The sequence below is a fragment of the Rana temporaria genome, chromosome 2 (genome assembly GCF_905171775.1).
Source record: "Rana temporaria chromosome 2, aRanTem1.1, whole genome shotgun sequence".
NCBI classification, from domain to species: domain Eukaryota; kingdom Metazoa; phylum Chordata; class Amphibia; order Anura; family Ranidae; genus Rana; species Rana temporaria.
In genome coordinates, this window is record NC_053490.1 from 391,468,524 (window position 1) to 391,493,714 (window position 25,191).

At 42.9% G+C, this 25,191-nt stretch overlaps 1 protein-coding gene across 1 annotated transcript in view; it reads left to right on the forward strand.

Annotated features, from left to right (window-relative positions):
• Positions 1 to 25,191, forward strand: part of CRYBG2 (crystallin beta-gamma domain containing 2) — a 164,557-nt gene that overhangs the window by 47,728 nt on the left and 91,638 nt on the right. The window contains exon 2 of the mRNA XM_040338015.1: positions 23,860 to 23,953. Within this exon, the coding sequence (XP_040193949.1) occupies positions 23,860 to 23,953 (94 nt within the window). The remainder of the gene's footprint in view (positions 1 to 23,859; positions 23,954 to 25,191) is intronic.

Consider the following 25,191-nt stretch of genomic DNA (forward strand, 5'->3'; position numbering starts at 1 on the left):
ACAAGATCTGGATTTAACCCTCCTCTCCATCTAAACTGACATTTCCCCCGATTCTATGTAAACAGTGCAGAGCCAGAGCTGAAAAAAAAAGAAACAAAAAAAAAAACATTGAACTTCGGTCTGTAGATGAGGGCAGTTTAACCACCTAAGGCCCTGTACACACGTCCGAGAAACTCGACGGGCAAAACACATAGTTTTGCTCGTCGAGTTCCTTGTGAAGCCGCCGAGGATCTCGGCGAGCCAAGTTTCCTCATTGACTAACGAGGAAATAGAGAACATGTTCTCTATTTGGCCCGACGAGATCCTCGTCGGTTTCCTCGGCCGAAAGTGTACACACGACCGGGTTTCTCGGCAGAATACAGCTCCAATCGAGTTTCTGGCTGAATTCTGCCGAGAAACTCGGTCGTGTGTACAGGGCCTTAGACTAAACCTTTTTCTGGCATTTGTTGCTCACAATTTAAAATCAGTATTTTTTTCTAGAAAATTACTTAGAACCCCCAAACATTATACATCATTTTTTTTAGCAAAGACCCTAGAGAATAAAGTGGCGGTTGGTGCAATATTTTATGTAACGCTCTATTTGAGCCGCAGTCTTTTAAACAATTTTTTGGGGGGAAAAAATACACTTCCGTGAATAAAAAAAAAAGAAACAGTAAAGTTAGCTCAGTTTTTCTGTATAATGTGAAAGATGATGTTACGCCACGAGAATCATGATCTTTATTATAAGCAAAAAAAAATTGTGATTCTCATTTTATCCAGAATCGTGCATCTCTAATGTAAACCCCAAATTTTACTCCAAGTGCTTAACTGGATGTAAAGAACTGTAGGAAATGTAAAATCTGATGTAAAGTCATTCGTTTTTTCTTTGAAAAAACGTGACTGAACTGATGAAATAAACTGAAGGCGTGTGTGAAAGGGGCCTTAACAGAGTTGCTTTCATTCCTCTGTGATTTTTTATGTATATTAATTATTTTATTTGTTTTCTCTAAGTTCTGATAGTCAACAAGTTGTATGTATTTGAAATAAAATACAACGGAACCTCAAATTACGAGCATAATCCATTCCAGGAGAATGTTCTTAATCCAAAGTAGTCGAATATCAAAGCGAGTTTCCCCATAGAAGTCAATGGAAACGAAAATAATTTGTCCTGCCTTGACTTCAATGGCATGCAATATCACATGTGGCCAGGGGTGGGGGGGGGGGGGGGACCGGAGAGCCGCAGAAACACCCGGAAAGGCCAGAGGACGGCTTGGCTGAACTCGGGAAACCTCGGAAAGGCTCTGGAACTGAGTATTTCCGAGGTTTTCCGAACGGCTCCGAACGGCTGCGATCGGCTCGGCTCCGGCGCTCCCCGCCCCGGGCCAAACGCAGTACTGCACACCACTTTGGCTTGAATCCTGCACGATTTGGGAGACAACATTCGCAACCCGAGGATTTTTAAAAATACAGTGCTCGTATTGCGAAACGCTTGTTAACAGCGTTACACGCAATCTGAGGTTCCACTGTACTCTGTTCTATTTATAAGTCACATGTTACTATTGTGGCCAAGTTGTATCCATATACAGTATTTTATACTTTTAGCCCAGAGCTTTGTCTCCATCTAGTGGTCCCTTAAGAAAACTTTCCCTTTTGACACAGTTGTTCTTTTATAATGACTTATTCATATGAAATTATGATCCAAAAATAGGAGCTCTTTTATCAAAATAATAATGATAAATGACATTTACTGGGTTCTGGCATTAAAGTAAATGTAAACCCAACATTTCAATATCCTGATATGTGCCTGCTGTACCATGTACTTGTATGACAATATCCTGTTCACTTTGTATTGCTTCCTTGTGTGAAATCTCTGGTGATCCTGCCAATCACTGGGATTTCCTAATAAAAACTGACCGCACTAAACAGAAGAGCACAGTGTGGTCAGTTCTCTAGCTATACGCAGCCTGCTCTCCTTCATCGGACTTGGCCTGACACATCCCCCCCCTCACAGCCATGTGGGGGACACAGCAAACATGTAGAATAAGGTGCTCTGGTTAGATGAGACCAAATTTTTACTTTTTGGCCTAAAAGCAAAACGTTATGTGTGGTCAAATACTAACACTGCACATCACCCTGAACACACCATCCCCACCGTGAAACATGAGACTGGGGCGGAGGTTCACCTTCCAGCAGGGCAACGACCCTAAACATACAGCCAGAGCTACAATGGAATGGTTAAGATCAAAGCACATGTATGTGTTAAAATGGCCCAGTCAAAGTTTATACCTAAATCCAATTGAGAATCTGTGGCAAGGCTTGAAAATTGCTGTTTACAGAAGTTCTCTATACATTCTGACAGAACTTGAGCTATTTTGGTCTATCACGTAAAATCATAATAAAGTACATTTACGTTTTTGGTTGTAACATGACAAAATGTGGAAAATCTCAAGGGGTATAAATACTTTTTCAAGGCACTGTAATTTATTTGATCCTGTTGACAAGAGCACACATGCAATGAGTTAAAAAATACTTGTTTAAAAAGCAGTTATAATTATAGGGAAATATGACTAGGTAATGCATATATTCAGGGAGAGCAAATATTGTATAAGGTGACCACAAATGTTCTAGGCTGGTTTAAGGTTACAGCACCTTCTCAATGAGCAGATGGTGGAGTGGATCAGAACTACAACATACTAAATATCTGGAACAGTTGATACAACTGTCAAGTAGGAGAGCGCTGCTACAGTCTGCAACACCTGGAAGAAGATAGACAGGCGCAGATTCCACAAAGGTTGTAGCCGATTAAGATGTTCAAGCATTGTGTGGTATTCTTATGCCGCGTACACACCATCACTTTATGTGATGAAAAAAAATGACGTTTTTAAAAACGTCACTTTAATTGACTGTGTGTGGGGGAAAACGTCGTTTTATGTCTTGTAAAAAACGACCAAAAAAAATTGAAGCATGCTTCAATTTTATGTGTCGTTTTTCAAAAGTGCACTTTTTACTTCACAGAAATTGACCGTGTGTAGCAAAAAACGTCGTTTTCTAAGACGTTTTTTCATCCGCGCATGCCCAGAAGCTACTTATGAAGCGAGCTTCAATGGTAAAACGTGGTGGAACGTAACCTCACTTTGCAAGATCTATGTGAGAAAAACGATGGTGTGTAGGCAACTTCGTCTTTGAAAATTGAAGTTTCAAAAACGTCATTTTTTACTTCACAGAAAGTGTCGTTTTTTTTCATCACATAAAGTGATGGTGTGTATGCGGCATTAGACTCTTCCGTGAAGGAGAAGTGCCATTGCAGGACACACCTTAGAGCTGTCTGTTTTCTTCATCGTTACAGTCACTTTGCAGTAGTAAATATGCCATAATAACTCCTGTGTCTGTGTTTTCTATAAAGACAGGTTATTACCAGTTAGGCCCCGTACACACGACCGAACATGTTCGCTGAAACTGGTCCGCGGACCAGTTTCCGCGGACATGTCCGACCGTGTGTAGGGCCTAGCGGACAGTTTTCCGGCCTAGCGGACATGTTTCCAGCGGACAAAAGTTTCTTAGCATGCTAAGAAACTTGTCCGCTGGAAACATGTCCGTCGGACATGTCCGATAGTTAGTACGACTCATCGGACATGTCCGCTGGTTATGACGTATAACCAGCGGCCCGAAATCCCGCGCATGCGTCAAATTGATTCGACGCATGCGTGGAAGCATTGAACTTCCGTGTTAGAGAACGTCGGTGTCTTCTACGTCACCGCGTTCTCTGTCCGCGGGGATTTTGGTCTGATGGTGTGTACACACATCAGACCAAAAGCTCCCAGCAGACATGTCCGATGAAAACGGTCTGCGGACCGTTTTCATCGGACATGTCTGCTCGTGTGTACAAGACCTTATACGTATATAACAGGAGAGTGGCAGGAGGAGGGGCCCCTCTCCCGCCGCTGATAACGGTGATCTTGCGGCGAATCCGCCACAGAGACCACCATTATCGTTTACAGGACCGGCCGCTGAAAAGATGGATATCTCGGTTGTGGCAGCAGCTGCTGCCATTACCGAGATATCCATCTTTAAACTGCCGACGTATATGTACATGAGCCGGTCGGTAAGTGGTTAAATCAGTGACTGTCTAGGAAGTTAAGCCACGTGGACAGCCCTAGAATCTGCACCTATGTATGTGAGAATTCACACAGGGTATGTTTATGATGAGAGGTGTCTATTAAAAAAAACAGTGGTGTAATGCTGCCTAAAAAAAAATATACCACGGGTTTATAAAACACATCAGTGTTGAAGAGTCTTGAAGTCAAAGTCATGTGACCAGATCTCCTCTTATCATGGAGTTGAAGTTCCCTCTACTGCAAAAGGCCAAGGAAGCTGTGGGCTCTATTTTGTGGCCTGCACTCTATGATTGAGCTGTAAAACAAAGTTCAAAGGGCCATATTTGGACAATGACATTTACAAAATATGACATTTGTTTTTCTCAAAATTGGGTGTCTTTATTTACAGTTTAAAATCTTTTGTGAAAGAGTAGAGTTACTGTTACTACTAACTCATTCAAGTAGGGATTTCTGGGGGCCCCTTTATTTTTGAAGGAGGTTTCCAGAATCCCATAAACCCCCTGCTCGCAGACCCCCCCCCCTCCCCACAACAACAACAGGCAATAGTTGTGAAGAACAATTTCTTGTTCCCATCAACATGGAGGCAAGGTGGACTGCCAAACCAGAAGGGTCTGGCATGGATATATATTTTTTTATTATTATTATTATTATTTTTTGTTGTTGTTGCGTGGGGTCCCTCTTGACATCTATACAAGTCCCTCATCAGGGATAAAGGTCTAGAATGTATTTTTAGGGGGAACCTTACACTTTGTTGTACGTGAGGTTCCCATTACCATTTATACAAGGCCCTCATCTAGGATAAGGATCTGGTATGGATGAAGACAGGGGCAGCCTTTGCATTAAGGGTGCATGGGCGCCGCCTCCCCTTTCCATCGCCCTATTCATGTGTCCGGCCCCTTTTAGGGGCAGTTTTTTTAGCAGCCAGGCTTCAAAATAGGGTGGGCTCCAGACGCAGAACATTGCGCTCGGAGCCCACCCAGGTGTGTTAGAATAGCGAATTCGCTATTCTAACACTGAATCGCCTCTCTGCCAATCAGGAAGTGTGGGTGTGAGACGCGTTTCCCGATTAGCAGAAAGGAGAAGTGTTCTGATTGGCCCCCAAGAAGGAGGGAGGAGACGGAAGCCACCGAGCAGGGGAAGAAGCTTGCTCATGATGCCCACAGAGAAGAGTTGGGGAAGCTGCCAATGGTTGACAGGGCCGCTGATAAGCCAGTACAACTGGCCCTGTTGTAGCGGGCCCCCGGCCAGCAGGGGCCCGGATGGCAACCCCCTTTAAAAAAAGAATTTTTTTTTTTTTTTTTAGGGGTCCGGAGGTCCCCAGGGGCCCGGAGGCCCGCAGGCAACCCCTTTTTTTTATTTATTTTTTATAAAAAATATATATATTTTTTTTAATATATTTTTATACCAGGCCCAAAGGGTATGTATTTTGGTTGGGACCCCATGCCGTTTTCTTTCTTAATTCTATTATAGGGTTCCCCTTAAAGGGGTTGTAAAGGTTTGTTTTTTATTTTCTAAATAGGTTCCTTTAAGCTAGTGCATTGTTGTTGGTTCGCTTACCTTTTCCTTCGATTTCCGTTCTAAATGTTTTTTTTCTTTGTCTGAATTTCTCACTTCCTGTTTCTCCTCTGTAAGCTTGACCCCATCATCCAAGCCTTTCTGGCTGGGGGTTAGTGAGCCAGAACAGCTTACTGAGGAGAAACAGGAAGTGAGAAATTCAGACAAAGAAAACAAAGAAAAAATAAACATTTAGAAGGGAAATGGAAGGAAAAGGTAAGTGAACCAACAATGCACTAGCTTAATGGAACCTATTTAGAAAATAAAAAACAAACCTTTACAACACTGTATTATATACGCTGCACTGACTGCACTGTGAATATATATATTAGACTGCCTGCACTGTATATATAGTCTACACTGAATGCACTGTGTATATATACACTGCTCAAAAAATTTAAAGGAACACTTTGAAAACATATCAGATCTCAACGGCAAAAATCTCATGCTGGATATCTATACTGATATGGACTGGGTAATGTGTTAGGACTGAAAGGATGGCACATCATTTGATGTAAATGAAAATTATCCACCTACAGAGGGCTGAATTCAAAGACACCCCAAAAATCTAAGTAAAAAGATTATGCAGCAAGCTAGTCCATTTTGCTGAAATTTCATTGCAACAACTCAAAATGGTCCTCAGTAGTTTGTATGGCCCCCAGGTGCTTGTATGCATGCCTGACAACACCAGGGCATGCTCCTAATGAGACGACGGATGGTGTCCTGGGGTATTTCCTCCCAGATCTGGACCAGAGCATCACTGAGCTCCTGAACAGACTGAGATGCAACCTGGCGGCACCGGATGGACTGAAACATAGTGTCCCAGAGGTGTTCTTTTGGATTTAGGTCAGGTGAGCGTGGGGGCCATTCAGTGGTATCAATATCTTCATCCTCCAGGAACTGGCTGCATGCTCTCACCACATGAGGCCGGGCATTGTCGTGCACCAGGAGGAACCCAGGACCCACTCATTGTTGCCCATCTGGTGCACCTGTTGTTAATTTAAATTAACAGCAAGGCAACTAAAAATGATTAACAACCCCCTCTCTATACACCCCTCCCCCTCTGCTACTTAACTGACCAGATTAACCCCCCTGGCGGTGTTCCTGAGTCTGACTCGGGGTGAGATTTTTTGGCTACAATCGGTAACCCCGAGTCAGACTCGGGCTCGCCTCGCTGAATCCACAGGCTTGGTTTACTTACCTTGTCCCTGGATCCAGCGATGCCACCGCGCTGTGTGAGCGAGCGGGACCTCGCTCGATTCACACAGTGTCTCTGTGTCCCGCCGATCTCCGTTCCCTGCGACGTTACGACGCACGGGTGCGGAGAACGGCGACAAATTAAAGAAGGTAAACAAACACAATACATACAGTATACTGTAATCTTATAGATTACAGTACTGTATGTAAAAAATACACCCCCCCCCCTTGTCCCTAGTGGTCTGCCCAGTGCCCTACATGTTCTTTTATATAATAAAAACTGTTCTTTCTGCCTGCAAACTGTAGATTGTCCATAGCAACCAAAAGTGTCCCTTTATGTCAAAAATGGTTTTAGAGCAGCTAGAAAACAGCAATAATAAATTATAATCACTTGCAGAATTAAGCGATAGCGATTTGTGGGGAAATTCGTCATAAAAAAATAAAAGTAATGACAGCGACAATTCTGCAACTGAGCAAATTTCAGTGATTTTGAGTTGATTACATTATTGAATAATTTTTATTATAATTATATTATTATTTGTTATAATTATTTATAATTATTTATTATATTATAATTTATCATTTTGTTTTTAAAAAAAATTCATACCCGGGATGCCTACTAGACTCTTGTTTGGTCAGATTTAAGTGAGTTATTCCTAAGAATTACAGGCCTACAGTATAAAACGCCAAATTCCCTTGCAAATAATGGTACCGCTTTCAGCACCTTTTTTCTGAAATAATCATACCGCCAGGGAGGTTAATATCCCAGGAGTTCTAATTCAAAAGTGTTCCTTGAATTTTTTTGAGCAGTGTATATTGTAAAGGTATGCAAGGTGAGATACATGATAATCGCTACATCTAACCTCGCATTTGTTCTATTGTAAGGGACTGAACCGACATCCGGCCCGGTTTTTCCAGCCTCTGTGGCAGGCTGAGTTCCGGTCCGGATGTTCGGGTCCACTGGAGTCCACAATCAGGTGGACTTTAAATATCCAGGAAGAGAGCACAGCAGGGCTCTGGCTGGAGACTTAGGAAGGAGTCTGAGAGAAAGGAGCTCTGTGTGTTGGACTGAAAGGTTTGCTCTACCGCATGTTCTGTGGGTGACGGGGGCCAGCCCCTCAAGGTATAGAGAGGAGACTATTTGTTTAGTCTAGCGCCGGACGGCAAGGATTTAATTTACTCTTTTGTTTTAATTTGCAATCCTCCTGCAAATAAACCTGGCATGCGCCAGATTGTAAAGAAAGTGCCCCTTTGCGGACGGTCATTCAGAAAAGGTGATCCCCACGAGCTAATCTTGCACAATAAATATATATATATATATATATATATATATATATATATATATATATATATATATATATTGTAGCAGAGCATCCCAGAGAGAGCCTGGGAATGTCCTTTTTGGGGTTTATACATCTCCCAGGCTCCTCTCTTACACGTTCAGGGATCTCTGATCCAGGATCCAGTTCAGGTGTTGGTCCTCTCTCACCTGAGCAGACAGCCTTTGCTCTGCCTGGGAAACACAGATAGTGTTGGTCTGTGAGAGCAAGGAGATTGGTGAATACTTTTGGAGTAGTTGATGTGGAAGCTGACAAGCTGTAGGCTTGTTCAGCCTGGTAGTGAGGGCCTGTATATATAGTATAGTTAGAGCCGAGACATGGCTAGGTTTTTCATAGTTGCCAACATTTGAAAAAAAATTCCAGGGACACTTTGCAGCACAGCTATGAACATGCCGCTGCGCTCGCGACCAATGGCTCCGCATTTTAAAGGGGACATACCTGGACGCCCATGTGCGCAGCCGTGCCATTCTGTCGCCATACATCGTCGTGCCGTGCGACGGTTGGCAAACGGTTAATCCTTATCAACTGTCATTGCATGCATGCATTTTGTAAACTAAAAAAAACTGACTACACTGACCTGACCACACTGACCTGACCTGATTACACTGACCTGACTACACTGACCTGACCTACATACACTGACCTGACCACACTGACCTGACCTACATACACTGACTACACTGACCTGACTACACTGACCTGACCACACTGACCTGACCTGATTACACTGACCTGATTACACTGACCTGACTACACTGACCTGACCTGACCTACATACACTGACCTGACCACACTGACCTGACCTACATACACTGACTACACTGACCTGACTACACTGACCTGACCACACTGACCTGACCTGATTACACTGACCTGACTACACTGACCTGACCTGATTACACTGACCTGACTACACTGACCTGACCTGATTACACTGACCTGACCTGACTACACTGACCTGACCTGACTACACTGACCTGACCTGACTACACTGACCTGACCTGACTACACTGACCTGACCTGACTACACTGACCTGATCTGATTACACTGACCTGACCTGACTACACTGACCTGACCTAACTACACTGACCTGACCTAACTACACTGACCTGACCACACTGACCTGACCTGATTACACTGACCTGACCTGACTACACTGACCTGACTACACTGACCTGACCACACTGACCTGACCTGACTACACTGACCTGACTACACTGACCTGACCTGATTACACTGACCTGACCACACTATACTGACCTGACCCGACTACACTGACCTGACCTACATACACTGACCTGACTACACTGACCTGACCACACTACACTGACCTACATACACTGACTACACTGACCTGACTACACTGACCTGCATACACTGACCTGACCTGTATACACTGACCTACCTACACTGAGTTAGGGCTGTATAATGTACCATAGGGGCAGGTTAAGGCTCGGCTGTATAAAGTGAGTGACAATGTGCTCACTTACTGTGTAGCTGCAGATACAGACATTCGTGGCTCCTGTGTACTCTCCTCCTTCTCCTCCAGGATCAGCCAATGAACAAGCCTTTGGGTGGAGTAGAGGAGGCAGCCACACCCCCATCTCTGCCCACCAACTCCAGCTTAATCGGGAGGCATTGAAGATCGTGGAGGAACAGCCCTGCCTGATTGGATGACTGGGGAGACAGGCAGCCCCCTCCCCTGCACCGCTGGGCCCCCTGCCGACACACCCTGGACTGACACCCTCTTATGTGCGGCACCCAGGGTGGCCCAGGAATGGACTGTATATATGGGGTAACCCGCACTTAGGATGAAGATGTTAAAATATAATAAATATAAGACTGCAGCCCCCCCTATTATGTATTCCCCAGAGGAGATATAGAAAATGGAGAAAACGGGGTGTGGGGGTGGCGGCGCTGTCTCTACAATCCCTATATGTATAAGGAAGGGTGGGGGATGAGAATATAGATCAGACCAAGGGTGTAATTGTATAATAAACCCTAGGTAAAATCCTAGAAGGAAATTGCTAATATCTTTAAAGGAGAAATGAGACAAATAAATAAGTTTAGAAAAACTGGTGAGCAGCATATATGTATATGTGAACCACTAAGTTAAGACACTAATGTGAAATCTGTGCTACTCATATCAGTACAATTACTAAATAAATGTGAACACGCACACATATATATGAAATAAGGGGTTCAGATTAAACCACCAAAAAGAAAAAGTGAAATAAATAATGAAACAATAAATAAATAAATAATGAAATAAAAAAAACATTATTTATTTCACTTATTCATTTTTTTTATTTCATTATTTATTTCACTTTTTCTTTTTGGTGGTTTAATCTGAACCCCTTATTTCATATACAGTATATGTGTGCGTGTTCACATTTATTTAGTAATTGTACTGATATGAGTAGCACAGATTTCACATTAGTGTCATAACTTAGTCCATGGCCAGTCCATCCATCCATCCATGTCCATGTCCATGTCCCCGTCCCACTCCCCTACCTTAGTGTCACACAAGTCAAGCCGGGAAGCAGCATGGCACATCTTCTCCACCCAGTGTGCTTGCCAGAGCCCAGAGCACAGCGTGACATGGCTCCCCGCCTCAGCGCACTGACTACAGAAGTCAACACGCTGAGGCGGGGAGGCGTGTCACGTTGTGCTCTGGGCTCTGGCAAGCACACTGGGTGGAGCAAGATGGCCGCCGCTCCGGAGCTAGGCCAAAGCCGGGGACTTTCCTAGGCTCCGGAGCGCTCCGCGGATCGATCGCGGGGTCCCCTACAACCGGGACAAGTCCCGGCAGGCTAAATTAGCCGGGACTAGGTCCCAAATAACGGGACTGCCCCGTTAAAAACGGGACAGTTGGCAAGTATGGTTTTTGTTTAACTATTTTTGTTCTGTTTGTTTTCTCTGCATACTGTACAGCACCTTTAAATAGACTTTGTATATGGCACCAATAAACACTGCACTCTATTTCACTTATCCAAAGGACTTGGTATCTGTGAGAGGTATCTATTAAGGGGCACAGTGGCTGCGTTTGATGGCATGGCACAGTGGTGAAAATTGATGGCACAGTGGCTGTGTTTGATGGCATGGCACAGTGGCTGCGTTTGATGGCATGGCACAGTGACTGCGTTTGATGGCATGGCACAGTGGCTGCGTTTGATGGCATGGCACAGTGACTGCGTTTGATGGCATGGCACAGTGGTGCGAATTAATGGCATAGTGACTGCATTTGATGGCATGGCACAGTGGTGATGATTAATGGCACAGTGGCTGCGTTTGGCATGGCACAGTGGTGACAATTGATGGCACAGTGGCTGCGTTTGATGGCATGGCACAGTGGTGACAATTGATGGCACAGTGGCTGCATTTGATGGGCACAGTGAAGCTGCAATTTTTTTTTTTTCGTTTGCGCCCCCCCAAAAATTTTGATCACCAGCCGCCATTGCCACTCACTAAACAGGCTAATCAAGCTCAAGTTCTCCTAATCTCCTCCATGTATCACACTACATAAGGCCGCCGTGTAAGCAGCCTTATATAGTGTAGGGCATGGGCTTAACCCACTGAGCCATGATTGGCCAAAAGCATGCAGGGCAGGTGCATGCTTTGGCCAATCAGCAGCCGTCAATGCACTGCAATTTCGTAGTACATTATGGGGCGGTGCTCTAATTTTTTTCGTGAACGCCCCATATGTTCAGTTGGGCTGCGGACAAACGAACACTCGATGTTTGAGTTGAACTTACGCTCGATTCGAACATCTGGACCATCCCTAATATACACAGCTCCATACCCACAGTTGATCCAGAGGAAGGAAGGAAAAAAAAGACCAATAAAGCATGGTGCAATTTGCTCCAGCAGGGGAAAAATAATTCCTTCCTGATCCCCCCCCAAGGGGCAATCGGATATTCCTTGGATCAACTTTATCTATAAATGTTATAATCCAGTTATATTTTGTGCATTTAGGAAAGAATCCAGGCCTTTGTTTTTAAAGCTGAGCTGTCCAGAACCAGACTATTCCAAATTTTCACAGCTCTTACTGTGAAGAAGCCTTTCTGTATTTGGAGGTTAAATCACTTTTCCTCCAGACATTAAGAGTGCCCCCTTGTCCTCTGGGATTACCTAAAATTGAATAACTCAATATCAAGTTTATTATATGGCCCACTTATATATTTATACATGTTGATCATATCCCCCCTTAATCTCTTCTTCTCAAGGGAGAAGCCATTCAGTTCAGCTAATGTTTCCGCAATGCTGTGCTCCTCCATTCCTGTTTGTCACCGAAACTTTGTACAGAGCTGTGTGATGAGGGCTGAGTCACTGCTCTGATTCATCCAAGTCTGTGTGTAAATTCTACCTTGATTTATGATCTGTATAAACAAGATTTTTTCCTTTAGCACATGATAGGTGGAGGGAGCAATGAAAGGTGCCTAGAGCTCCATGTTCTTGAAAAAAAAAAAAACGTCTACATGCTACTCACATGCAGTATATTATATATAGAGAGAGACAAAAAGTATGTTTTTGTTTGGATAAATAACAAAAGAAAATATGTGCAAAACTATGACACATTCCCTTTAACCGCTTTCGGACCTCCCCACGTATAGCAAAAAATGGCCTGGTCAAGAAGTGGGTGAAATCATCAGGGGCTGAAGTTGTTAAGAAAAAAATACATAAATATAAAGTCAGAGGCCCAGATTCTCATACATTTACGTTGCTCCTGGGCAGCGTAACGTATGTGATTTACGTTACACCGCCGCAGGTTTACAGGTTTACAGCCTGATTCTCAGAACACTTACCTGTAAACTTGCGGCGGTGTATCATTAAATCGCTCGGCGCAAGCCCGCCCAATTCAAATGGGGCGGGCACCATTTAAATTAGGCGCGCTCCCGCGCCGAGCGTACTCCGCATGCTCCGTCGGGTAAATTACCCGACGTGCATTGCGCTAAATGACGTCGCCCCGACGTCATTTGCTTAGACGTTTACGTAAATGGCGTCCAGCGCCATTCACGGACGTCTTACGCAAACAACGTAATTTTTTTTAAATTTGACGCGGGAACGACGGCCATACTTAACATTGGTTGCCCCTCCTAATAGCAGGGGCAACCTTACGCGTCGCGTACGCTATGGAAACTACGTAAATTCTCAGCGTCGACCGCATGTATGTTCGGGAATCTCGCGTAATTACCTCATTTGCATAGACGACGGGGAAAACGACGATGCGACACCTAGCGGCGGGAAAAAAAATTGCTTTTAAGATCTGACAGCGTAAGAGCCTTACGCCTGTCAGATCTAATGGGTATCTATGCGTAACTGATTCTAAGAATCAGTCGCATAGATACCCGAGGCCAGATGAGGAGTTACGACGGCGCAAATGGTGTTGCGCCGTCGTAACGCCTTTGAGAATCTGGGACAGAGAATACCTTCCTACCTCTTTCTGTGCTGCTTAGTTGTTCTAAAGCCCTGTACACACGATCGGATATCTGATGGAATCTAATCCGATGGATTTTTTCGTCGGATATCCGATGAAGCTGATTTTCATCAGTCTTGCCTACACACCATCGGTCAAAAATCCGACCGTGCCAAAACGCGGTGACGTAAAACACTACGATGTGCTGAGAAAAATTAAGTTCAATGCTTCCGAGCATGTGTCGACTTGATTCTGAGCGTGCATGGATTTTTAACCAATGGACTTCCACACAGACGATAGTTTTTTTTCTATCGGTTTTTTATCCATAGGAAAATTTTAAAACATGTTCTATTTTTTTTCACCGATGGAAAACAAACCGATGGGCCCACACACGATCGATTTGTCCGATGAAAACGGTCCATCAGTCCGTTTTCATCAGACAAACCGATCGCGTGTACAGGGCTTAAGTTAACAATGAACCTGTAATACGAACTGCCTGTATTATTCATCGTCATTTGCAGTAGACACTTCTATTATCTAAAAATAATTAATTTTGAATAAATTTAAGTTAAATACAACATATTCAACTTCCCAGCTTTTACTCAGTAAACAAAAGTTAAAGAATGAAAACTGAGCTATTTTTTTTTTTGTCTAAAGCAAAATTACAGGTATACTTTAAAAAATAACTGTCATTTGGTAAATCCTGGCCCACTAAATGGTCAACTTAAAATGAATGAAAGCGCTCAATAGTGCCAGCACGTATCTTCAAATATCTTCTTGAGGTTGCATTCACACCAGAGCATAGCGTCTTTAAAGCGTTTGTAGCGGATGGTTGCTACTAGTTACTAACATCCACCATATCACCCTGCTGCCCAGGGCCGCACTAAGCAAGCCACTTAGGGCCCGCAAAGCTGCGAAGGGCCCCCAAAATTACTAGCGACCCCGCCTGGTGAGAAGTAATTTTCGGCCTCTCAACTTGCTGGCTGCATGGGAGAAGAGGTAAGAAGTCAGTACCCCCTGCTTCTCACTTTAATGTAGCAGAACACCCCCTCCCCCTGCTTCTCAACTTTAATCTTTAATGTGTCATGTCACTGTTGGCAGTGACTTCTCAACTTTAATGTGACATGTCAGCGGACCAGTTTCAGCGGACTTGTTCTTGTACTTGTTGTGTGTACGGGGCCTCAGAGACAATGAACAGTCATTTGCTTTGTTTTGTTTTTTGGGGGATATAACTTGGGAAAGGGGATATAGGATGCCCATAGATACGATCACTTTGCAATCATGGTTACAGAATAGATTACATTAATTGAGCCTTGAAGAACTGATGGACCCTAATATTCACAGTCACTTACCCTGCATAACTCATGCAGATCGTTGCTCCTCCTCTGCAGATTGTTCTCCCAGGACTCCTCTCCTCCTGCACAAAACTTCCACTGTAAACTATTAGATTGTAAGCTCTAATGAGCAGGGCCCTCTGATTCCTTTTGTACCAAATTGTAATGTAACTGTAATGTCTGCCTTTATTTTGTTAAGCACTGCGCAAACTGTTGGCGCTATATTAAACCTGTATAATAGTAATAATACTATTAGTCCTCTTGTCCCATCCTCTTCACATTACACAAGGATTCACTCTGAATAATCCCAGATGCTGGCTGAACCGGCTGACTTGTTAATAGACCGGTAAGGATGAGGCTCCCTCCCAGCTCCCGGGCTCCTCCGCCAAGGCACGCACCCTTCCCCCCCCCAGATAGGGATGGGCCTCCTGCTGCGATCTAGCACTCCATGCTTTACGCCTCCCAGCCGACAACTCCCCTCCAGTGGCTGTACCTGTGCTTATATGGGAGGGGTGCCCCCTGCCAATTCTAGTTGGAGATTGGTCAGGGCTTCTCAGATGAGCTCCCTGTCACTCCAGCTCCTGACCATGTCCCACTTCCAGAACATTCTCCCTGGAAGCAGGGAAGGCGCCCAAGAACTGAAGCAGAGGTGGTCACGCTCACTGCTACACTAACCACTCCCTGCCCCCAGATCAAAACAAGCAGGCCTAGCATGCAGCATAGGCCTGCCTAAATTTACCTGCCTGGCAGCTAGCACACAAAATCCTCACCTCTAGCACCTACCTATGGTAGAGTGTGCTACACGTTTTTCCAGCGTTTTTTTGTGTGCGTGTTTTTATGTGCAATTTTGACACATTTTTATGCTTGACTCGTACTTTTTTATACAGCATTTTTGACTTTTGACGCTTTTTTTTTTGGCCAAAAGAGAAAACTATTATCGGTTGCATTGTTTTTTGCTAGGTTTTTCAGCTTTTCTAATTCTTTCATTAGCTTTTATTTTTTTTTTTATTATTATTATTCATTTATTTATTATTCTTTTTTTTGTTAGGGTAAGGGGTTAGTGTTAAGGTTAGGTTAGGGTTATTTATTATTATTATTTTTTGTTTTTTTTAGGGTTAGGGTTTTAAAACTAGTAGTACTACTACTACTACCAAAAATACTAATAATAACCCCCTTACCTTAACAAAATAAATAATATCTATCTATCTATCTATCTATCTATCTATCTATCTATCTATCTATCTATCTATCTATCTATCTATCTATCTATCTATCTATCTATGTATGTGTATATATATATATATATATATATATATATATATATATATATATATACACACACACACACTTTTTCTTGGGGGGGGGGGGTTATTTTTATAATTAATAATAATTAATTTATTATTTGTTAAGGTTAGGGGTTCGTTATTAATTATTTATGTTTCATTACATATTATTAATTTATTTTATTTATTTGTGATAATTTTTAGTTATTTGTGTATTTATTTTACACGTATACATTCATAAATGATTACTATTATTATTATTTTTGACATTATTTAATTTGAGCACAAAATCTTGCAAAAACAAAACGCGAGAATGTGTGTACGTTGCCATTCATTTCTATGTGGATAACAACTCGCCAAAAACACTCAAATCTGCCCGATTCGAGCTACAAAAAAGCTCCAGAACTTTTTGTTGAGCTTCAGGCGACTTGGAGTGGAGATGTGAACTATCTCCATAGAGAAAAATCGACTTTTTCTCCTCCAGCACATTGGAGCTTGGAGCTTCAAGCTACAAAACACTGAGGTGTGAATGGGGCCTAATGCTGCGTACACACGACTGTTTTTCATGTCATGGAAAAAAACGAAGTTTTTCTCGACGTGATTCTTGTCAAGGCTGCCTTGTATACACACGATCGTGAAAAAAAATGCTTGAGCAAAGCGCGGTGACGTACAACACGTACGACGGCACTATAAAGGGGAAGTTCCATTCGAATGGTGCCACCCTTTGGGCTGATTATGCAAATTTCCTTTCTCATAACCTGCTTCTGAGCATGCGCTTTTTTCCCCCGTCGTTAAAGCCTACACACGACCGCTTTTCACGATGAGAAAAACGACGATGTGAAAAACAATGAAAAAAATAGGGCCTGTTCTACATTTTAATGGCCATCGTCATGAAAAACAGTCGTGTGTGTACGCAGCATAAGGCATTAAATAAATAATAATAATAAACCTGGCTAAACAGAATTACTCATTATGCTGCAAATTTCAAATTTGTATTTCAAATTTGTGTTTGGCTGTTTTTCGATGATTTGCACCTTTTGTCTGCAATGCATTAAAACTATTTGTAAAAATTATTTTAGCAGGAAGAATGAAAAAGCTTGCACTGTTGCTAACTTGACATAAATCTGACAAGCACTTGTGTATTTCTAGTTTGGTTCAGAACTTTGAAACTTTGAAATATTTGCAGTATACCTTGGGGGTCATTATGGATTAGCAGGGAGATGACAGTCATAAATGTCACTGACACTTCATAAATTCTTTGCCACATGCAAGAAATGGTAGGGTGTTCACTTGAGTAGGACAATAAAAGGTTATGAGCATTTTTTCATTAGTTTCAACGAAAGCTAATTTAGAGCTTTTAGAAGATCGACATTTTTCCCTCAGTAGTAAGCAGTACTGATAAATGAACTGAAAATAAAAAAGTATCACCTGCAGTACACAACTATGTATTATTTATTTATTATTCAAAAAATGCAAGGCCTTATCTGAATGGTCGCTGTGGCAAGCAAGTGACCCCCTGTGATTATTAGACATGTGCACACTGAAATATTTTGTTTCGTAATTTCATTTTCGTCCGAAAAATAAATTTATTTAGTTACTCCCGAAATTCGTTTTTATTTATTTTGTTTTTCGTTAAAAAAATGCATTCGTTCCGAAAATCCAAATTAAGGTTGAATCTGTCATTGAAGGCTTATGGTGTCTGTCGAATGTTCTAAAGAAAAAAAAAAGAAGATTCGACAGAGTCTTAAAAAAAAAAAAATTTAGACTCTTCATGTCTCTCTATGTCGAATCTTCATGTCTCTCTATGTCGAATCTTCATGTCTCTCTATGTCGAATCTTCATGTCTCTCTATGTCGAATCTTCATGTCTCTCTATGTCGAATCTTCATGTCTCTCTATGTCGAATCTTCATGTCTCTCTATGTCGAATCTTCATGTCTCTCTATGTCGAATCTTCATGTCTCTCTATGTCGAATCTTCATGTCTCTCTATGTCGAATCTTCATGTCTCTCTATGTCGAATCTTCATGTCTCTCTATGTCGAATCTTCATGTCTCTCTATGTCGAATCTTCATGTCTCTCTATGTCGAATCTTCATGTCTCTCTATGTCGAATCTTCATGTCTCTCTATGTCGAATCTTCATGTCTCTCTATGTCGAATCTTCATGTCTCTCTATGTCGAATCTTCATGTCTCTCTATGTCGAATCTTCATGTCTCTCTATGTCGAATCTTCATGTCTCTCTATGTCGAATCTTCATGTCTCTCTATGTCGAATCTTCATGTCTCTCTATGTCGAATCTTCATGTCTCTCTATGTCGAATCTTCATGTCTCTCTATGTCGAATCTTCATGTCTCTCTATGTCGAATCTTCATGTCTCTCTATGTCGAATCTTCATGTCTCTCTATGTCGAATCTTCATGTCTCTCTATGTCGAATCTTCATGTCTCTCTATGTCGAATCTTCATGTCTCTCTATGTCGAATCTTCATGTCTCTCTATGTCGAATCTTCATGTCTCTCTATGTCGAATCTTCATGTCTCTCTATGTCGAATCTTCATGTCTCTATAATGTCGAATCTTTTCTCTCTATGTCGAATCTTTTCTCTCTATGTCGAATCTTTTCTCTCTATGTCGAATCTTTTCTCTCTATGTCGAATCTTTTCTCTCTATGTCGAATCTTTTCTCTCTATGTCGAATCTTTTCTCTCTATGTCGAATCTTTTCTCTCTATGTCGAATCTTTTCTCTCTATGTCGAATCTTTTCTCTCTATGTCGAATCTTTTCTCTCTATGTCGAATCTTTTCTCTCTATGTCGAATCTTTTCTCTCTATGTCGAATCTTTTCTCTCTATGTCGAATCTTTTCTCTCTATGTCGAATCTTTTCTCTCTATGTCGAATCTTTTCTCTCTATGTCGAATCTTTTCTCTCTATGTCGAATCTTTTCTCTCTATGTCGAATCTTTTCTCTCTATGTAGAATAATATTGGACTAATAGAGTTAAGGTTAGGCACATTCGACCGCAACGAAAACGAAAATAAAGCATTTGTTTATGTCTCAGTTTTCGTTTTCTGTGCTTTCGTTATCGTTTGTTAAAACGATAACCAAAATACCTGAAATTCGGACGAAAATGCATTCGGACGAAAACGAATGCACATGTCTAGTGATTACTATGCAGAAGGGTAGCCGCTTGGCACTATACAATGTCCAAAACAAGAAACTGTGGTGCTAGTACCCTTTGGATTCTAAACCAAAAATGAGGGACCAGCACCTGTGCCAAAACCACAGCCTTCACAAGCTGTTCGAACCAGACATCCGATAATAAAAATTGGCAACCCGGTGTCCGACGCTCTTTTAAACTCTTTATTAGATGTTGCAAGTTTATTAGATATTCATGGTACCTTCAGGTAAGCTGGGTACACACACTCAGTTTTTTTATTTTTTGTTCAACCTGAATGAAATAAACAGACAAATCGCTGTACCAACACAAATGACGTTGGTGTGGAGGTCTCTCTGCTGTGCTATTGTATTCTGACGGGAGACTGTGCCCCCGCTAGAACACACTGATCAGCACTGGCAGCCATTGGCTGCCAGCATGGTTCGGATGCATGTTGGATACTGATTCTTCAGCATGCCCTTTTAATAGAAGCCAGTTGTGCAACCGCCTTCTGTAGAACAGATAGCTGTACACATGGGCCGAAAGTTGGCTGGTTCCTGCTGAACCAACCGATTTTGGCCAGATTTTTGACTAAACCCAGGACCCTGAATTCACTATATATTGTCTCCCACAGTACACAGAACATGGAAATGCAATTATTTTAGTAAATATAAACTGCTAAATACCTTTTCTCACCAGCAGTATATATCAGTTTTGTATCCAGCCAAGCACTGGTTAAAGCTTGTAGGAGAAGTTTTCATTCTCCTCTGACTGTCCTATGATGCTGCATGACCCCTGACTCTCTGTCTAGACAGCGCTGATTGACCCTGTGCCGATTACATGCACTCTCCCCAAAAAAATTATATACAAAAAATTTGACAATACACACTTAACTGAGCATGTGCAGAGTGCCCCCAAGGCTCTTTACTATCAGGAGGTGGATCAGAGAAGACAGGATTAATCCCTTAGGTTCTACAGTGAGTATAACAAGCATGCTGATTGTACTGATTTTAGATTTGAAGACTTATCTAAGCTTACCTTTTACATACAGTTTTAAAGCGGAACTATCATGCACTTGAGCAACACATAAAACACTATTAAATACATTTTTTATATTAAAAGCAAACTCACCCATCAATACTTGTCTCCATGGTTTATTTTGCTGAGAAATCACTTTGAAAACACCCCCGTAGAATTTCTGGCGGTGGTCATCTTGAGTAAGGACAGGTGATTCATGTAACATCTTCTTCCTGGAATCCATCTGCCCTTAGTTTATGCATGCAGGAAGGTGTGCTTAGCTGAGAAAACCCCTCCCCCTTCTAAAGGCACCTGGAATGTATGATGTCATTTTCCTAGGCATAGAAATCATGATGTAACTGAGAAAATGTAAAAAAAGTTTAAACAAGTAAATAGGATATGCTTTCATATTTACTAATGGTACCGTGTTTCCCCAAAAAAAAACCTGGATCTTATATTAATTTTAGCAACAAAAGACACAGTAGGGCTTATTTTCGGGGTAGGCTATACCATGTAATGTGCTGTCTTCTCTCCCCCTCTCTGTCCCTGCCTCACAGGAATCCCCAGTGTGAACTGAGTTAAAATGCTTGTAAAATCCTATAATCCACTCTATTACAGTAGTATATAATGTACAATGTGTGTGTTTCTGTAATAAAATTGTGCCAAATACCTTCATTATAGCGATGCTCTGCGCTTCTGTGACCCGCCAGAGCTCTCTTCCCCACAATTATATTACAGAAACACACACATTGTACATTATATAATACTGTCATAGAGTGGATTATAGGATTTAACAAGCATTTTAAACCAGGGCTTATTTTCAGGGTATGGCTTATATTGCAGCCCTCCTGGAAAATAATGATAGGTCTTATTTTCGGGGTAGGTCTTATTTTCGGGGAAACACTGTAGCAGCAAAAGGATTACCAATAGTCAATGTTGATTGAGAGAGTTAAGCCCTGTGCACATGCTCGATTATCCCGGTGGGAAAACGCCTGCCGGGAAAAACGAGAACCCAGCAGGAAGACTGCCATGAGAGCTTTGGCCGGGAATCCCGGCCATGTGTATGCTCCATTGGCACTGCCTTACAGTGTTTCCCATAGGAAAGTATTAATAAATCTGGTGTAAAAAAAATGCTGGGAATCCCAACGGGAAAATAGAGAGCAGGCTCTCTATTTTCCCTCTGGGATTCCCGGCTGTTTTCCTGTCGGGAAAACTGTGAGGAAGCATACACACAGGGCCGGCGCTAGCGCAAGGCAACATGGGCACTTGCATTACGGTGCCAGCACCACCCAGGGTGGAAAATTTACTGGGACAGTCGCCCGCCCGACACAGGAGTTGCTAGGTGGGTGCGGAGGGTGCGGATGACACCCGCGGATAGCGGCACCGCAATCACCGCCCGCTGCCCTGTTGATCTGACCTCCCTCTGTTTCGGTGGAGCGGGCTGAAGCCGCCGGCGCCTACTCCTCACTCTTTACATACAATGAGGAGGAGGAGCCGAGGGACACACACCGCTGTGTGTATACGTCTGCTGCTGCGCTGTTCTGAGGTCTGTACTGTACACTTTATTACTCTATTATAAGTAGATGGACATGTGGGGGGGGGGGGGCGCTATGGGAGGGGAGAGGGGTGTCTATGCTGATGGTGGGTCTGAACTAAGGGGGTGTCTATACTGCGGGGGTCTGTACTAAGGGGGGATGTCTAAACTGATGGGGGTGTCTATACTCATGGGGGTGTCTTTATTGATGAGGGAGTCTGCACTATGGGGGGGTGTCTATACTGTGGGGGTCTGCACTAAGGTGTATTCTATACTAGTGGGGGGTCTGCACTAAAGGGGGGAAATCTATACTGATGGGGGGTCTGCACTAAAGGTGGGGTGTCTGCACTAAGAGGGGAGATTCTACACTGATGTGGTGTCTGTACTGAGGGAGGGGGTCTATACTAATGGAGGGTGGTCTGTACTTAGTGTGGGGTCTATACTAACGGAGGGTGGTCTGTACTTAGTGTGGGGTCTTTACTGACGGAGGGTGGTCTGTACTTAGTGTGGGGTCTATACTAACGGAGGGTGGTCTGTACTTAGTGTGGGGTCTATACTAACGGAGGGTGGTCTGTACTTAGTGTGGGGTCTATACTAACAGAGGGTGGTCTGTACTTAGTGTGGGGTCTATACTAACGGAGGGTGGTCTGTACTTAGTGTGGGGTCTATACTAAGGGAGGGTGGTCTGTACTTAGTGTGGGGTCTATACTAACAGAGGGTGGTCTGTACTTAGTGTGGGGTCTATACTAAGGGAGGGTGGTCTGTACTTAGTGTGGGGTCTATACTGACGGAGGGTGGTCTGTACTGAGGAAGGGGGGTCTGTTCTTAGTGAGGGGGATCCATACTGCGGGAGGGGGGTCTGTAGTTAGTGGAGGGGGGTTTGATATATATATACATATATAATGTATGGTGTTTGTGTGTGTGCGCGCGTGTGCACGTGTGCGTGCCGGGGGTGGGGGGGCGGCAAAATGCACCTTCGCCTGAGTTGGCAAACATCCTTGCACCGGCCCTGCATACACAGGTCTGGTTTTCCTGGCCAAAAGCTCTCTTGCCAGTTTTTCGTGTGTACAGGGCTTAAAGTTTCGCTTTCAAATCAAAGTTTACTACTTTTTTAAAGGGAGTTGAAATATAACAGATCTACTGGCTGGATCACCAGGTGAAAATAAAGGACAAAAAGCATGAACGCAAACGACGTAAAAAAATGCGCCGGCCGGACGTACGTTTGTGGATCGCCGTAACAAGCTAATTTGCATATTCGACGCAGAATTTGATTGGAAACGCCACCTAGCAGCCGCCGAAAAAATTCACCTAAGATCCGACGGCGTACTAGGACGTACGCCTGTCGGATCGATCCGAGATGCAGTCATATCTTGTTTTGTAGATACAAAACAAAGATACGACACGCAAAATATAAAAATTACGCGGCGTATCAAGAGATACGCCGGCGTAATTCTTTTGTGGATCTGCCCCACTGAATGCAGCCACCACATCTAATGATTGGTAAGCTGCAATATATTAAATATTTGTTTGGGGTTTAATACTACTTAGCATACTTAATAACATCCAAAGTCAATAAATTACGCTTGTCAAATACATTTTTAATTACTCATATCTTAGGAAGATGAGTTATAAAATCGCACATGGAGAGAGCTGAAGAGTGGCCAATTAGAAGAGTACGGTGATTCATTTTTAAGATGGTATCTCCTGCATGCTATGATTAGCTGAAATAGATTAAGATGTGATTTTTAATCAGCAGTTATTCATTCCAAACACACACCTCTTTTATAAATGTGACACCAGCACATTCTGTAAACAGAGACATTGGCTGTGTTATTTGAAGGTGAATTCTTATTTGGTTAGGTACACAGATAGAGGAAATTGCAGAGATAAAATAGCTGATGCGTTTTACTACTTCTTATCTGATCTTTTTTTTTCTTCCAGAAATGAGGGACCAGAGGGAGCGCAAAGTTTGCCTCGACTTAGACACCCCAAATCTGAAGATTCTGTGCTCAGACGATCGTCAAGGGATTCAAAGGTCAGATAGGATGGTATTCCTTTTTTTTAAAGCTCCGGATCAATTTATAATAGTGCAAGGTTCTGGTGTTTTTTTTTTTTTAAACCTGAAGGCAAATATTAGAAATTAAGGCCCAGATTCACTAAAGAGATACGACGGCGTATCTCCTGATACGCCGTCGTATCTCTGTTTTAGGGTCTTCTTAACTATGCGACTGATTCATAGAATCAGTTACGCATAGATAGCCCTAAGATCCGACAGGTGTAATTGTTTTACACTGTCGGATCTTAGGATGCAATACCGCGGCCGCCGCTGGGGGGAGTTTGCGTCGTAAACCAGCGACGGGTATGCAAATTAGGAGTTACGGCGATCCACAACGGTTTTTCGCGTTCGCTACGTCGCTGCTAGTCTAGTTTCCCGTCGCAAAGTTAGTCGTCGTTTTTAGTGCCCTAACTTTACACAGCACACGTATGTGCTGTATAAAGTATGGCCGTCGAAATTTGAAAATTTTTCCTTCTTGCGTAAGACGTCCGGGAATACGGAAGTACGTTACGCACGTCGTCGTTCGAAAAAATGACGTCACTTCGCGCAAAGCACATCGGGAAATTCAAAAGGGAGCATGCGCAGTAGGTCCGGCGTGGGAGCGCGCCTAATTTAAATTGCACACGCCCCTTTGAATTACGCGGGCTTACGCCGGAGGCCGCCGGCGCAAGTTTTCTCGCAAGTGCTTTGTGAATCAGGCACTTGCGATGAAAACTTGCGGCGGTGTAACGTATCTACGATACGTTACGCCGCCGCGATTCTATGTGAATCTGGGCCTAAGTCACTCGTTTTGAAAAGCTGCTTAATAAAGCAGGCCATACACGGTTGAACAAAATCAGAAAGTTCGTTTTTTTTGTGATCCGATGATGCCACCATTGATTTTCGAAATTCGGTCGACCAAACCTTCATGTTGCCGGGAATATTCGTTTCTCTACGGGAATATTCTTCTCTCTCCCGGAATATTCTTTTCTTGCACATGCGCATTTTTTTTCTATTACATTTCTCGCACGATTCTCCCATCATTGATCAGAAAATCATTTGCTTTTCAAAAAAATTCCAACATGTCGGATTTCTCAAATTTGTTTGCCGCACGAAAATTGGTGGTTGCTGCAGCCCACTAACGGTGCGAAATTCGTACGAAAATTCTTTGATACGATTTTCGAAGGTGTATGGCCGCCTTAGGGATTTAAACCGAGGCCAGCAAATTGCTGACTTCA